Source organism: Zootoca vivipara, chromosome 9 (genome assembly GCF_963506605.1).
Source record: "Zootoca vivipara chromosome 9, rZooViv1.1, whole genome shotgun sequence".
Classification (NCBI taxonomy): Eukaryota; Metazoa; Chordata; class Lepidosauria; order Squamata; family Lacertidae; genus Zootoca; species Zootoca vivipara.
In genome coordinates, this window is record NC_083284.1 from 62,838,748 (window position 1) to 62,855,529 (window position 16,782).

General features: G+C 38.2%; 1 protein-coding gene across 8 annotated transcripts in view; it reads right to left on the minus strand.

The window, feature by feature from the left end:
- Positions 1–16,782, minus strand: part of TBC1D1 (TBC1 domain family member 1) — a 116,424-nt gene that overhangs the window by 85,539 nt on the left and 14,103 nt on the right. Inside the window, exon 1 of one of the 8 annotated variants that reach the window (XM_060278924.1) lies at positions 1,035–12,306. The exons of the other annotated variants lie outside the window; for them this stretch is intronic. Coding sequence (XP_060134907.1) covers positions 1,035–1,064 — 30 coding nt within the window. The 5' untranslated portion in view covers positions 1,065–12,306. Of the gene's footprint in view, positions 1–1,034; positions 12,307–16,782 lie in introns of those variants that run through there. 8 annotated transcript variants of the gene reach the window in all.

The window sequence follows — 16,782 nt, forward strand, 5'->3', positions numbered from 1 at the left end:
GAACAGGAAGAAGAATAAGCTACTGCTTACGTGAGTATACAGAACACACCCTTTATACAAGACCCAGCAGTGAGGTACAAAGGTGATAAAAAATAAGCAGCTGTTTTAGTCATTTAATAGGGAGGATTATGCCCTTTTGAACAATAAAAGAAGAGGAATGCATTGATTTTTCACTAACTTCATTTTCTTGAGGTGTTCAAAGATATTAGCACACATGAAATAAGTTACTACACACACTCTTGAGGAAGAAATTGAAGGTATTATATTCCACAGTAAAATGTGTACTCATAAAAAAATGATATAAATGTCAAATAACTTATGTCCAGGATTTATGTCCTCGTTTTTCAATTCACTTCTAGGATGTGTTCTTTGGGTTGTCGCACATCCCCATTTTGAATCACAAACTAGAACTGGCCATCAGTTTATTAATTCCTCAGAGGCACACAAAAACCCACTTATCACATTTAACCCTTTGAGCTGCTCAGTGTCCACACTTGGAAGAAAGCTAAGTTACAGTGGAAGTTCCAGGACAAATAATTGAAACATAAACAACCTCTGCCACTATTGCTCCAAGCATAGTCTGAAGCTATCCCAAAGGACTCTTTCAATTTCTAAAGCAGACTAGGTGAACTATGTTTATTCAGAACAACAAGAATGGCAAGATTTAAACTGATGCAAATTGTCTTCTTTTACATATAAATACTAAAATGTTCATACACCAACTCCTACAAATTTGCTGTAACACAAGAATTCTAGCTTCTTCTGCAATCCTAAGCACAAATATTGGATAATAATTCACACTGAACACTGTGGCACTTTCTTCCAAGTAAACATACATAATGGATGTACTGTTAGGGGTTTTCACACAGATTTCGCACATTTAAAAAAGTCACTTATACACTTACTTTCCTCTAACTAAACGTTTGCTCTCCAGCTGCATTTTTCTCTTGCAGCACCCCACAATCAAAACATAACCATTGATCTGCATATCTAAATAGAGAAATGAGATTAATGAAGTTTTAAACTCCTCCTACCTTCGCCACCCAGTTGAACAATGGTGACATCCTAACAAGGGCAGATGCAGCAGTGTGTGGAAAGTTGCAATTCCAGCCACTTTCGCCTCTCCTCTTTCAGCGTTTGCGCTCTCATAAAACCGCCCTCTCCCACATCTGCCTCGAGCAGTAAGCTCATTTACTGAGAAACAAGAAAGCACTTCTTTCAGACTATTCGCTCCATGCTGCAAAAAACCACGCTCCTTCCAAGCTCCGCAAGCAACTATGAGGTCACCGGTCTCTCGCACACAATTCCACAGTCTATCGCAGAGATTCATTGCAAGGAAGGAAAAGGCTGGGTGGGTTACGCGCAGAAATGAGATTTTCTATAGGCTGCTTTCAAAAGACGACTCCACCTACTCTCAGGGAGAGGCAGTTAAAGAAAGTACCAACAAAGTCCTGCTCTGTAGATCACTCAGGAAGTTGTGAAACGGGGCAGTTTTTTTATTTAAGAGAACTGCAATAACATGCCAAGGAGGGGAGTTATGAACATATGCTGGCAACTTTTAAGGAGTTCTGAATAAAAGAGAGTATTCATAGAACTTACTTAAAACAACACGCACACGCACAGTCTCCCAACAACACAGCCATTAATAGGACTTTCTAGAAACATCCCAACTTACAAATAAATAATGTCACTGGCTAATTGAAAATAAACGCAAAACCCCCAAAGTCAGTAAAATCGTTTTTTGTCTTTCTGCTAACAGCAGCATTCCTAGCCCCACTTACTTCTGAGTAGACATGGTAGGGACTGCAGCCTCCACTAATACATCAATATTGGAGCAACAGTGGAATAGTGATTTTTGCAATATTAACATGAAATATACATTGGGCGCTTGTCCTGTCCTTTATTTTCAAACATATTTTGCAAAATATAATGAATTTTGGTAATAGTGAAGTTAAGTAGGCTAATGTAAGTGCTGCTTTCTTCCCTCTCTGGAAAAAGCAATGTTGATGAATTGCTTTTTGGGGTGGGAGGGACTGTGTGCAACTAGAAGCAAGCTTTCCTCACATTTTAAAATGTTTTGTGTGTTTAGCTTTTTGGCAACAGACATGTAGATGAACAGTTTTCATGCAGTATGGCTTAATTTCTAAATAAGAGGCATGAGTCAATCTTGTCTGAAAATTATACTACTTGGACCCTGTGCAGAGAATAATTGATGGTGTTGGGTTTGCACTCTGCACATGTGCAATGGCACTCTGCACACATTCCTAAATAAGTGCTGTGATGAAAAACAGCAAGTCCTATAAATTTAAAATGTTACCAGCTGCCACTGAATGTTGGGATGAGTCTACATCACACACTGATTTAAACAAATACATTTCTTGGTTGTAGGCTTCTGGTTCTAGAAGAAATGTGAGAAATGCTGATATACATCAGATTAGTTTACTTTCAAAATTATTCACTGTAACACCAGTATTATCACATGGCTACTGTAGGAGGAATACCATAGCAAAGCCCAGTCTATCGGCTTGGACAAGAGATGAGCTGTCCTAAAGGTCTCCCCATACAAATCAACCTGATCCTGTGCTCATGATCCAAGGCCCTTCTTTGTGTGCCTCTTCCACGAAAGGTCCATAGGGTAGCAACACAAAAACAGACTGTAGTGGCTTCCCATTTGTGGAATGCCCTGTCCAGGAAGGCTTGCCTGGTGCCATCATTATATATCTTTAGACACCAGGCAAAATTCCTCTATAACCTGGCCTTTGGCCTTTAACTATCTGTGGCCTCTTAGAATTGGGTGGGATGTTTTTAACGTATTTCTCTTTCTTTCTTGGTTTTAATGTATTTATGTGAGATTTATCATCTGTCTGTTTATTTGGTTGCAAATCACTTTGGATTGCCCTGTGTAAGATAAAGCAACTAACAGATTTAATTAATAGTTTTAATAATAATAATAATAATAATAATAATAATAATAATAATAATAAAGCAGCCACTTCACATCAGAGGGAAAGATGGGTCAGCAGTGGCCACTCCATAGGCTTGGGGAGAGACCAGCTGCTTCCTCCCAAGCTGTTCCTTATAAGAACTATATAACTTTCCTTTCCTCCCCCCCCCCCCCCATTCTGTTTCCTGTCTTTTAAATTGAAGCATATGGGCAGTGACGGTAATCTGTGTACAGCACTTAGCAAATCTCAGGTGCTTTATGAATGATGTTATTTACACAGTGTTGGAAAGGCAAGGTCTTTTTGCTCTTACCTTTTATTGTGCTGTTTGACCCAATGTTTTAAAGAGTGGAGATGATTGTCTACACCATTGGTCACATGCTGCTCTTATTAGAGAGTGAGTGCAGGGTTTTCCTTTCCGCACTAATGGTGGGTTGTGTCCAAATTGAGAAAAGTTCTGTGGCTCTAGTCACACTCCTTACATACCCTCATGATCCTCCAGCAGTAAACATCATCGTTATGAGCATGTATAAAGCTGCAACTGCTTCATGGAATTTTAATTATTATTATTTAAATGCCTAGCATTTTGGAATTCTAACCTTGTGGTAGTATAGCAGATTCGAAGGTGCGTCAGCCTGAGCTATGGTGAACTTGGTTGTTGTGATGAAATTTTGTCTGCAGCTAATGAATGTTGTCATGGGCAGAGCTTTGACTCAACATCATCTCCATCTGTCGATGTCACAAACTGACAGCTTGCAAAGGTCAGAGAGAAGTCGCACAAAACAGATGCCTCCAAAGCCATGCCCACCAACCCCAAACCACAAATAAACCAGGACACTGTGCTTGTACACAGTGCTATTTTTCTAGAAAAAGCGGTACTGAAGCTCACCACAAACTTCTCCCTTGTTCTCTTAGAACGGCACACTTGAGAGGTGCTGGAGCTGAGCTCCTGTGAGCTCTGCTGGAAAAAAATCCTGCTTGTACATATTCCAGACAGATGAAAATGTTGAGGATCCATTCAGGATCCTTCATAAAAGTTGTTGTTGTTGCTGTTGCTGCTGCTGCTGTTGTTGTTGTTGTTGTTTTGCAATAAAGGAAAAGGCTTAAAAAAACACCCCACGTTATTCTGGAATACTAGCTGAATAATGGGGGGGCACCCCAACAACTATATCTGTTTAAATGGTAAGTGTAAACTGGACAATGAACAATTAGCAGCAAAGATTGGCTTCTGGCCATAAGACTGGGGACTCCTGACCATGTTATAACATTTCTGTCTCCCAGTTGCATAGTAAAAATTAAGTCTGCAAATTCAAAAAGGTTTATTTGTGTGGAGCTAGCTGGAAAGTATTCAGGTATTCAATAAGTTATTTTTATTTACCTCCCCTTAATGCTCCACCTCCTCTCCTCCAAAAAAAAGTTTAGCAGTACAGACATACTGGTACTTAAAACTGAATCTTGTGTTTTAATGTTTATTGCAGCTTGCGAATAGATTAAGCAATGCTATTTCCAAGGGTACTGTATAGCCATTTTAAATGAATGGAAAACTCAATAATATATTATCCAAAAAAAAGCAAAAAGCAAAACTGTGTCATATGCACTGTATAATGTTTTTTAAAGCTGTTGAAAACAGCATTTTATAATATGTTATGGAGATAGACTGAAAAGGGTAGCTGGATGAATTCTTGGGGTAGAAAACTTTGCCTTGTACGCACTCACCTTCCAAGTCTCTACCAGAACTTCCTTTTAAAGCAGCTGCCATTGAGACAGTTCGCATGGGAACTCAGTGGTCAGTCACTACAACCACCACCACAACGTTGTTCATGAGTCATGACAGATCATTCCAGGCCTGAACAGAGTTGCTCCAGAGGGAGGCCAAACTGTAAATTGCCTCTTTGGGGCCCAGAGCTTTAGTAGACTTGCTGTTCCTATGAGGGCTAATTTCTCTGAGAAGAAGGCAGCCAATCAAGCAGGAAAAGTCGCATTAAAAACACACACAACACACACAACAACAACAACAACAACAACTTTGGAGCTGGTTGCCAAAAAAGTAGAGGACAAGGTCACACCTCAACAACTTTAATGTAAGATATTGCGTCTGAATGCATGGCTTTTATGTGGGGCCTTGCTCTTGGAGGACCTACCAGAAAATGTGGACTCCTCCAGGACTATCAGAAACTGTGGGCTCTTCCCCACACCCTCACATCAAACCCAACATGGGCTCTGCCCAGGCCATGTTGAGATAGCATAATATTAACTGGCAATCCTATCCAAACCACAGAAAAGTTATATAATACATCCAATGTTACAGAACTGAAGGATACTTTTGTATTTTATGAATTTTTTGGGGCTTGGATTCACTGACATTGAAACAGTGACACAGCCCCTCAAAAAAAAAATCAAAGAAAAATAAAGCCATTGAACCTCCCCAAAAGTTCTGTCTCATGACACTGCAGAAGCTGCAAAACTGCTGGGCTTGAGGAATGCAGCATTAGAAAATGGCAACAAAAACCACAGCTGACCATGCTAGAGTGAACGTTCCTCAGGTACCTATTGTGCATTGACCATATGGGTCAGGTCAGCCATACTCTTTGCTTTCCTTCCATCTGACATCTCCTCAGATCTGTGTGTAGTTACTGGTGCAACTCCTTCAGTTTATGGCAGCATGACAAGGGCTCCACAACACTCTGCTTCCATGGCTTGGACTGTTCTGCTACCTTAAAGGTCCTGGTGGAAATGAACAAACAATGGTAGTCTTTAGTTCCAAGCATTCAGAGGGAACACAGGGAACACATGAGTGGTGCCATGCCATTGCCTCATATCTAGAAGTCAGGGTTCATTTTCCTCTTGAATCAGGAAGGGGGGGGGGGTTACTTGACCCTCTTCACTAAACACTACACTCATGCATTGGCAACTCAGTGCTTGGCACCAATGGGCAATGTAGGTCAAAGAAAGCACAGAGCCAAGGGGATCAAGCTACTGTATATTCCTGCGTATAAGACTACTTTTTAACACAGGAAAATCTTCTCAAAAGTCGGGGGTCGTCTTATACGCCGGGTCATATTTCTTATACGGCATGTATATCCCAAACTCTATATTTTAAGTGGAAAAGTTGGGGGTTGTCTTATACACCCAGTCGTCTTATACGCCGGAATATACAGTACTTCTCGCTTTTATTCACTTGCCACACTTATTATTAAATTTGCAGGCCACCCTTCATCCGAAGATCCTATGGCAGTTCACGACAGAAAAATACAAAACGAGAATACAAAATACATAATAAAAAACAAACAAACCACTAACCACCCACCTTCCACAAACACATTTAAAAAGCCACAGAGTGCTAATCAGCCAAATGCATGGTTGGAGAGATATGTTTTCGCCCGACACCTTCCAGTACCTTCACAATCTGGGACGTTGTGTACAGCCTGTGTGATTTTGGCAGTTCCTCTTCCTCCTGAGTCAGCTCCAAGGAGATTGTCTGGGACTAAAAGGTTTATTTTAGCCACGAGGCTGTAGCTCCAAGGAGGAGATGGGTAAACAGTGGGCCACTTGGTGGTTATCCACGGGCCAGATTTAGCTCATGAACCAGCAGGTCTTTACCACTACATCCTGGCTGTACTTTAAGAAGTCAGGTTAGGGAAGATGCCTGTCTGTGGAGGGAGGTGGCAAACCATCTGCCTCTGGTAGGAACTGAAGCTGGAATTGTGTGTTTGCTTAAGGGGCTTTAAGGTGTTCTGGGTGTTACTTTTTGTGGGAAGATCCCAATGTCACCACTGAATGGTTAGACGTCTGTTAGTTTTATTTTGAAGCAAAGTGTCTAAACTTAGAACCTGGTAAGAAATAGGAAAAAGAAATACAAAAACAAAAGGCCAAACAATCATGCAATTTGTAGCAGCTGTGTGTATAGCCCATACATGGAAGCACAGATTCATACCAAAGATGTCACAACATGAACTGCTCCAACCACGACCTCAGTGTTAGCCCCTGAAATGAATGCATGGAAGCCACCAGCTAGTGTGAACTTGCTTGCAGAATGAGGAAGGGTGACCTCTCTTCCACCCAGCCTCTGCTGTGAGCTTGAAGCAGGAAAGCAACCCTAAGGCAAAAAAAAGCAACAACAACAAAACCCTAAAGGGTGTGTGTGAAATGCCACATATAGTTGGCCTTTCTTTGAATTCATGTGCAGAAAATGCAGCCATCCTATCAAAAAAATCTCCTCATCCACATGAAACACCAGAATAACATTAACATCAGAAAAAAAGCTTTTTCCAGATTGGATTGATGCTTCATCTGACCCAGTTCCAAAATAATCAAACTTGTAGCTTTCATTACTTTTGGAATTGCCACAGATACACCATTGACTACATAACAATACATTAATAGCACCACTGATGATCCTGTCTGCATCACACTGAAAACAGATTTTTTAAAAATGTTGGCCAATATGATATCAAATTGAATGTTCAGGTCATAGCTGTCAAGTTTTCCCTTTTCTCACGAGGAAGCCTATTCAGCATAAGGGAATTTCCCTTTAAAAAAGGGAGAACTTGACAGCTATGGTTCAGGTTTTAATCAAGAAGTTTCATTTGATTTCCTATTCTTTTCTTCTTCTTCTTGGATTTTGTGTTTGTTCTCAGTAACCACTAAATCATATCCTAGTGTTTCCTCCAAGATGAGATATGGTTTGGGCATCATTAAAATTATAAAAATGATATCTACTAGGAAATGCAGTTTTGCACAACTTATTTCATAATAAGCAATTTCTGTAGAAATTAACCGTTGGTGTCTATGAGAGATGTTATTGGTGGAAACAGTTAAAAATAAAACTTAGAGAAGGTATTTAGAAGAAAGTTCACTCTCGTCCCCAATCCCAGTCTCTCAGCTAAAAATTCAAGTGAGAAAATGCAGTGGGAGCATCTCCAGAGTTATAAACTATTTTGAAATATAAGCTGCAGATAAAGTACTCCCCACACTTGCAGCTATTTCTGTGAAGGCAAACTAAAGAGGTTCCAATTTCCTGACACGACTTTCAGAAATGTCTCAGGCTTGGATTGCAATTGGAGACCCGCACACACCTCAACACTGTTTGTACTGGCAGATGCATTCAAGAGCAGTTCTTAGCAATCAACAGGCAAATAAAACATGATGAATGGAACTGAGATCTTTATATCTTGTGTTGCACAGTCTGGAATACCATGTTACACCTGTACTTTTAAAGCACAACCCTGAGACTACAATCCTGTGTACACTTACTTAGGACTAAGCCTTACTGAATTCAGTGAGACTTATTTCCAAGTAAATATTGTTATGAGTAAATGACTCAGAAACAATTTTCAATAACACCACCAATGTGTGACAAAAAGACTAGAAAGTAATATAAGCTTTTCTCTCTTTGTTTCTGTGTTTGATCCATAATAGAAACTTGGGGTGCAACACTTTACAAACTTATATGGGAATAAATATGATTGAACTCAATGGTACTTCTGAGTTGATGTACAGCATTGCACTACAAATCTATGTTCCAGTCAACATAAATTTCATATCTGCATCAGACAGATTTAAGTAAAGTCGATTAAATGTGCTTAAGACAAGGATATCAGTACAGTATGCTTATCCTTTGCTTTTAAAGTATTCAAAGCCAGTATCTTTGGCCTTTTGAGAACATGATCAGAACTTTGACATAAATGCATGTTACAAAACTGAAATAGGATTTACATAAAATAGACATAATGCAGCTGATTAAGTAACCAGCTGATTAAGTAACCTCAGTCCCTCTGATTTTAACTGGAATGATGTAACTGCTTACTTTTCCAATCAAATAGGTTACTATGCCCATGGGTCCTTTGAAATGAACACAACAGAGTCTAAGGGTATTTGCTCCATGCCTTAAATCAGCAGCCTCTGCCCTAATACAGTAGCTCTAATCAATCTTAATTTTTATTCATGTTATTGTTTACAATGAAGACCATTGCAACATGGGGACCAATACAAGAGTGAGACTCGTCTGCCTTGTAGCATAGTGTACATAATTTAACAAGTATTCAATAGAAATGAAAATAAAAGAAAATTTTATTAAAACAATGGTTATCCTAGTAACTTAAAACTTTTGCCTCCTGGCTGAGTCCTTATGAATATACACAGATAGGCTGGCACTGTTCTAGCTTTGTTCACAGGATTGTCGTCCACATTAGAGAATATAACTGAAAATCAGATTGTGATAATATCATTTTACTTCCTTGTCCGCTTGTGACTAACTGTTGACAGCTTTTCCATTATCAATAAATGCTAACTCTTTATTAGCTATGCTTATGTTGCATGGAGATAGGTCAGATTTCCTTAACATTGCAATTATTTGTTTTGAAGCTGGTAAAGTTAACAGTTTTTGATGCAGCTGGAAACCCTTATGCCTCTAAATCTCAGCATGCATGCAGAGAAGACATTTCACGTCCTATAGAAAAGACTGTAAAATCTATTATTTAGCAATAAGTGCTGAGTTTTAAAGAGTTTTAAAGCTCGGTGGTGTCCACCACCAGAATCCACTCTGATTTTTGCCATGGCCTTTTCCTAAGGAAGTAATGTGATAAAATATTGCTAAATATCTGCATCCTACATATTCGGTGTCTGAACGTTGAACATTTTCAAATGCCATAGCTCCACAGTGTGGCTGTTTTAGGGAACTGCAGCACAACAAGGCATCTTAGGGATGCAGAGAAAAGGGAGACATGAAAGAGGGCAGGATACTGGCAGGGGAAAACCAGTGGGTGGAAAGGTGAGTTGCTTAATCTCACCAATTAACTGTATGTGTGGTGGGAAATTGGGATTGTGGCCCACATTCCCCATAATATAACTTCTGTGGCACACAGAAGCCGTTTAACCGGCCCACAAGCCGCCCCCGAACCGAGCCACCCACTTGGTGAGTCCCCACACACTGTGCTGGAAATCACTTCTGCACATGCCCAGACGCTGAAAATCACTTCTGCGCAGGTGTGATTTCCGGCATCGCGCTGCACTGGTCTGGCACACGGAGGATCTCCACAGGAGTGATCCGGCCCATGCCTTGTAAGCCTTGCCGACCCCTGATTTAGAACATCAAACTGGACTCACATTTTTCTCTGACCTAAAACATTTCTATTTCTAGCCAGTACTAAGGACATTTACAGCAAACATGGGACAAATCCCGATCTGCAAGTGATCGCAACTGGGTACTGCTATACTTAATTGCCCAATTGTAATACGACACTAACTGTACTCTTCGCCTCTAGGCAAAACAAAGCTTATGTTTATGCAACTGCACTTTTACTCTTCCCTATCTCATCCCTCCTTGCCTATCATGTCCCTAAGACAGTTCGGAGGATATGCTGGAAGCCAACTTTTTTTTGGGGGGGGGGGGGGACTCTTGGTCCTAATAGTTACTTCAAATCATTATTGAGGAACTGGGATCAAACAAAGGCTGGTTACAGTATAAGCCAGCTATACAAGCCTCAAAATTATGAATTTTTCTCAAAACACATTCCCAAAAAATATTATTCTAAATTGCAGATTGGAATCAGGTTGACAAAGGTGAAATACAAATTGGGTGCTATTATAATTCCGTTTTTGCATCCTAAGCAACAAATATATTTGGCTGTTCAGAAAAAAAAACCCTGGGTGGTCTACACGGACCCCATGCAGTCCACGGACCACCAGTTGGGAACCACTGCTGTATCTTATTGTTTTTCAGTCTTTTGGTTAAGATAAAGAATAATAAAATGCACCTGTGTGGTGGCCCTCTTTTCCGCTATTCCAACTCCCGCTACAAAGTTGCATTCTTTTACTTGGGCTTCTAAATTGACTTGGTGTAAAAAATTGGAAAACCAAATATTTCCCCAAACTCTGAACTTTAGATACTGAGTGAAGCAACAGCTCAAAATTGTGTTAACAGGGCAGAGCCATTTGAAAATATTGGTGGATAATTTTTAACAGCTTTTTGACAATTCACGATTTCTCAATTTCAAGAAATAAAAGACTTTGTGGGATTTTTCAGTCGTAGACATTTTGTTAGCTTGCATGGGAAAAGGGGCTTCTAATAGCTGGAACATTATATGAATACCTGTTAGATTGTAAAACCCATTGAAATCCAGAAATGTTTCATAAAAATCAAGATAGGGCAGCTTTTTCAACCTGAGGGCCACATTACCTCAGAGAGAAGCTTGTGGGGGCCATGTGCCCATGGTAGGTGGCACCAGAGGCAAAAGTGGGCATAACATTGGTTATGACTGCTTCCTTTATACATTCCAGCCATGCAAATGCAGGTGTTTCTATATACACCCCTTCATATGCCATCTAGAATGCAAGAAGCATTATTAGAGGTCAATGATACATTCCAGTCAAGCAAAAGCACTAAGGAAACATATAGTGAGGGGAGGGATAGCCACAGGAGAGTATTCTGCCTCTGGGCTTGAGGTTTCCCAGCCCAATATAAATACGGTATAAGCCCACCTTGCAGAAGGGCCTGTTGACCAGCAATTAATAGGCCAGGATGTGTTTATTGTTTGGCCAGGCAAGAATAAGTTTCTCAAGATACTTCCTATGAATGTTTGTGGAATTAAATATCAAAGGCAAACACTTCAATAGCATTCTGAGATCAAAGGTTTTAAGAAGGCTTGTTTTCTCATTGAAGCAAAATCACCTGATGCTGAAATTGTTTGACTGGCCTCTGTAGAGGAGATCAAAGACTAATGAATAAGATTTGGCGATATAAAACTAACTTGTATTTTTGTATTTCCCGAGATAGAGAATCTATACCTGCATAGAACCTAAGGGACCTCATATGAATGTCTACTATTTCCCCTATCAGTCTGTCGTAAAACTCTTTCAACATGCAGGAAATGATGGGTTAATCACCAGCAATTGGTTTCTCTATCTCTCTCTCTCTTTCTCCTCCCTCCTTTTATTTTATTGCTTTGTATACTACCTAGCCTTATTAAGAGTTCAGGAGAACCCAAAAGATTGTGCATTGCTTTGTTGGTTGGCCTAATAAAGATACTGTCCTAATATGGACATTGGATTTTTTCATTTCAACCAACCATTGCCTTTTGTATTGTATAGTTATACTTTCATCTGATAATTTAACTCTAAAGCTTGTATAGACCTGTATACTTTCTCTCCTCCATGCACATGCTGTTGACTCCTTCCTAATTCAGGCATACCATCCTTTGCATGGTTTACATAAACGATTTGGACATTGGGAAAGCCATGCTTTATGCAAGCCTTTTTTTTTTAAATAAACTTTATTTGGAATTATTTAAAATACACACACTCACAAACATACACATACACGTATAACGTCAAAATAAAGAAAAACAAAACTAATATAATACAAAAAAAGAAAATAAAGAAAAACCTTATATTTGAAAACAATCACTTACACAAAGTAAGAATAAGACATAACAGAATCCAAATAATATTTGTAAAGTATCCAAATCATAATTATAACAAAAATTTTAACGTGAGAGTCTTAATCATCAAACAGAAGATTTAAAATAGAAGCAAATAATGAATAAACAAATAATGAATAAACAAATCAAATATCTCTTCATACAGTCATTCATACTCAACCCCCTAATTTATGGACTCTGGTCCAATTCATCTTAACCATTAAATCTGTTAAGAGAAACTTAAATACCCTCCCCATACCCTCCACCCTGATGACTTCCAGTCATTCCTGTATGTTGATTTTCTTTCTTTGTTCTGATGCATGCTTAATACAATTTCCTCCTGCCCCTTAATTTCCTTGCCCTTCATATCTCTGCCTCAAGATTCGCTCATTTTACCTTATTTTTCATATATGATTCAAAAGATTCCCAATTTTTACCCGCTTTTTCCCTACCCAATCCTTTTGATATCCCATTTCGAATAGCCAAATTCTTATATCCCACTAATTTCATCAGCCAATCTTTAATATTTGGGATTTTGTCACTTTTCCAATTTTGTGCAATTAGAATTCTGGCGGCTATAGTGCTGTACATTACCAAACATCTATCTTTGGCCTTAATTTCTTCGCCTACCATGCTCAAAAGAAATATCTCCGGTTCTTTCTTAAATGATGTCTTAATTATCTTTTTTAACTCCTTATATACCTCATCCCAAAAATTTCTTATTTTCTTACACCACCACCAGACATGTATAAATGTTCCGATCTCCTCCCCACACCTCCAACAGGTATTGTTGTTTCCCTTGTATATCTTTGCCAGGCGCACCGGGGTTAGATACCACCTAAATTGCATTTTATAAATATTTTCCTTCAAATCATAACTAATAACCATTTTAATATCCCTTAACCACAATTTTTCCCAACTTTCATACATTATTGGTTTGCCCACATCCTGCGCCCATTTAACCATTACGTCTTTTGTTAATTCATCTTTAGTCTCCCACTCCAGAATCAATTCATACAATTTTTTTATAAATTTATTTCCCCCTTCCAATATTATTTTCCCAAATTTAGACATTTCCTTTTCGAAACCAATTGTCTTATCTTTTTTAAATCTTTCGTTAATTTCAAAATATTGTAGCCACACATTACAATGTCTTCTAATTTCATTATAATCCTTTAATTTTAAATGTCCATCCCGCTCCTCTATTAATTCATTATATATCGGCCAATTACTTTCCATATTTACTCTTTTAACTGAAATTATTTCTTTAGGTGATATCCACCGTGGTGTCCTTGGTTCCAATATCCCCCTGTATTTTACCCATGTTTTATAAATTGACTTCCTGATGATATTATTCCATAAGGCATTATGTGCATTCAGTTTTTCTCTTAATAGGTGCCAATGCCAGCCGAACCCCAGTCCGGCACCCTCCAGGTCCAAAATTTCACTGTCTTTTAGCTCAATCCATTCTTTTAGCCAGAGCAGGGCGGCCGCATCATGGTATAATTTAAGATCCGGTAAATTTAGTCCACCTCTTTCCTTTTTGTCAATTAATACTTTATATCTGATCCTCGGCTTCTTTCCATCCCAAATAAATTTACTGATATCTTTTTTCCAAATCTCGAAGCATTTAGACAATGCCAAAATTGGTAGGTTTTGAAATAAAAACATCATCATCGGTAACACACTCATTTTAATGATGGAGATCCTACCTAACAGCGAAATTTTTAACTTAGTCCAGATTTCCATTTTCCTTTTGATCTCTTTCCAAGTTCTTTCGTAATTGTCTTGAATTAGATTTATATTATTTGCTGTCATGTGGATTCCTAAATATTTTATTTTTCTCTTAATTTCAATGCCAGTTACCTCTTGTAATTCTTTCTTTTCTGCTTCTTCCATATTTTTTGTTAAGATACCACTCTTGTTATAATTTATTTTAAATCCGGCTAATTTCCCAAATTCGTTAATCTTTTCCAATGTTTTAGGGATGCTTTTTAGGGGGTTTTCGGTGGTGACGATTAAATCGTCCGCATATGCCCTAACTTTATATCTTTTCGCTCCCAATCTGATCCCTTCTATTTCTTTTTCTTCTCTTATTTTCTTTAGCACAACTTCCAGAACTATGATGAATAATAAGGGGGACAGGGGGCACCCTTGCCTTGTGCCTTTATAGATTTTAACCTCTCCAGATGTTATCCCATTTATTACAATTCTTGCCCTTTGATCTTCATATATTGTCCCTATTGCTCTTCTCAGCCTTTCTCCGAGTCCTAGTTCCTCTAACACTTTCTTAAGAAATGCCCACGATACCTTGTCAAAGGCCTTTTCGGCGTCAATTGTTAATATTGCCGCTTGTTTCCCTCTATTACTCTCCAGATATTCAATAATATTAACAATATTTCTGATGTTATCCTTAATCTGTCTGCCTTTGACAAAACCGGCCTGGTTTTCATGTACGATTTCTTTTAGGACTAAATTTAGCCTATTGGCCAGGACTCCTGCGTAGATTTTATAATCATTGTTTAGAAGGGATATGGGCCTATAATTTGCTGGAGATTCCAAATCACTATTCTGCTTAGGTATTAGAGTTATAATTGCGTCTCTCCAGGAATCCGGTGTCCCACCTTTTTCTAAAATCTCATTAATTAATTTTTTCAGTGGTGTCATTAATATATCTTCTAATTTTTTATAATATTCTATTGGTAGGCCATCGGGCCCTGGGGACTTTCCAATTTTCATTTTTTGAATTACTTCTCTAATTTCCGACTCGTTTATACTTTCATTCATTTTCCCCATTTTTTCTTTCATAATTTTTGACAATTTGGCATTACTTATATACTCTTCTATTTCCTTTTCGTTTTCGTTTTCTTTCCTATATAAATCTGTATAGAAGTCCTCAAACACTTTCCTTATTTCTTTAGGTCTTTCTACCACCCTTCCCCTTATTTTTAATTTGTTAATTATCCTTTCGCTTTTCCTTTTCTTTATTTGCCAGGCAAGTAACTTGCCTGGTTTGTTGGCCCATTCAAAGTGTTTATACCTCCAGAATTGTGCTTCTTTTTCCATTTCTTGCTCTATTAGATTTTCGTACTCTAATCTTAAAATTTTAATCTCTTGTTCTATATCATTTTTTTTAAACTTATATAATAATTTCTCCTTCCTTTTTATCTCCTCCATTAACTCTATTTTCTTAATTTCTTTTAATTTCCTTTCAATTTTACTTTGCTGGACGAAATACCCCCTAACCACCGCTTTTCCTGCATCCCATATTGTTTTCAATTCTACCTCCCCGTTACAGTTGAGCTCAAAATATTCCTTCATTAAATCACGTGCTCCCTGTACAACCTTTTCATTGTGCAGTAGGAAGACATTCATCCTCCACCTTCTGCTTTTTTCTTGTTCCATTTCCTCTAAACAGAGGGTTACTGGGCTGTGGTCGGTCAAAGTCTTGGGGAGTATCTCTACTCTCCCAATTTTTGTTGTTAATTCCTTAGACATCCAGATCCCGTCTATTCTACTTGCTGTCTGGTGCATGGAGGAGTAGTAGGTGAATTCTTTTTTAATCGGGTATTTATGCCGCCACGCATCGACCAAATCTAGATTTTCCACCATATTGTTGAAACTTTTGGGGAGTTTAATTTCTTTCCTTTTTCCCCTATTTACTGATTTGTCTAATTCTGGCTCTTGGACCCCGTTGAAGTCTCCCATGATCAATATTTTTTTTTCCATACGTTCAAATAATTTCTCTTCCATAACTTGGAAGAAACTACCTTTGCCCCCATTGGGCGCATATATTCCTGCAATTAGCCATTTTATTCCTTCAACTTTTATCTCCACCATTATTATTCTCCCGTCTTGATCTTTCCATATCAAATTTGGTTCCCATTTTCTTTTAATGTATATCACAACTCCTCTTTTCTTTTTATCTGCGGCTGTCACAAATGCTTTCCCCAATTTTTCATTTTCCAAAATCTTTTCGTGTTTTTTATTAATATGCGTCTCCTGGAGACAAATTATATCCCAATTAGGTTTTTTTAGTACATGTCCCAATTTATTCCTCTTTTTTTTATTATTTAGGCCATTCACATTCCATGAGATTGTTTTAAGCTTCATTTTATTAAATTCTCAATTTTCAATTTATTATCAATTTATTTGGCAAAAAGAAAGAGAGAGAGAAATTAATCTCTCTTATTAATAAAAAGGAAAAAAAGAAGAAAAGGGAAGAAAACTTACAGCTTCCCACTCCTTCCTTCCTTTCATTCACTAATACAACAGAAAACGGAACAGAGAAAAAACACCAATACCACAACAAAAGAAGCATTTGTTTCGGGGGAGATTCTAGTATCCATTGTTCTTAGAGGTGTAAAGTATTATTTCCCTTAAACCCCCTTGTGACTCCCATTGTCAGTTATTAAATATCTCAA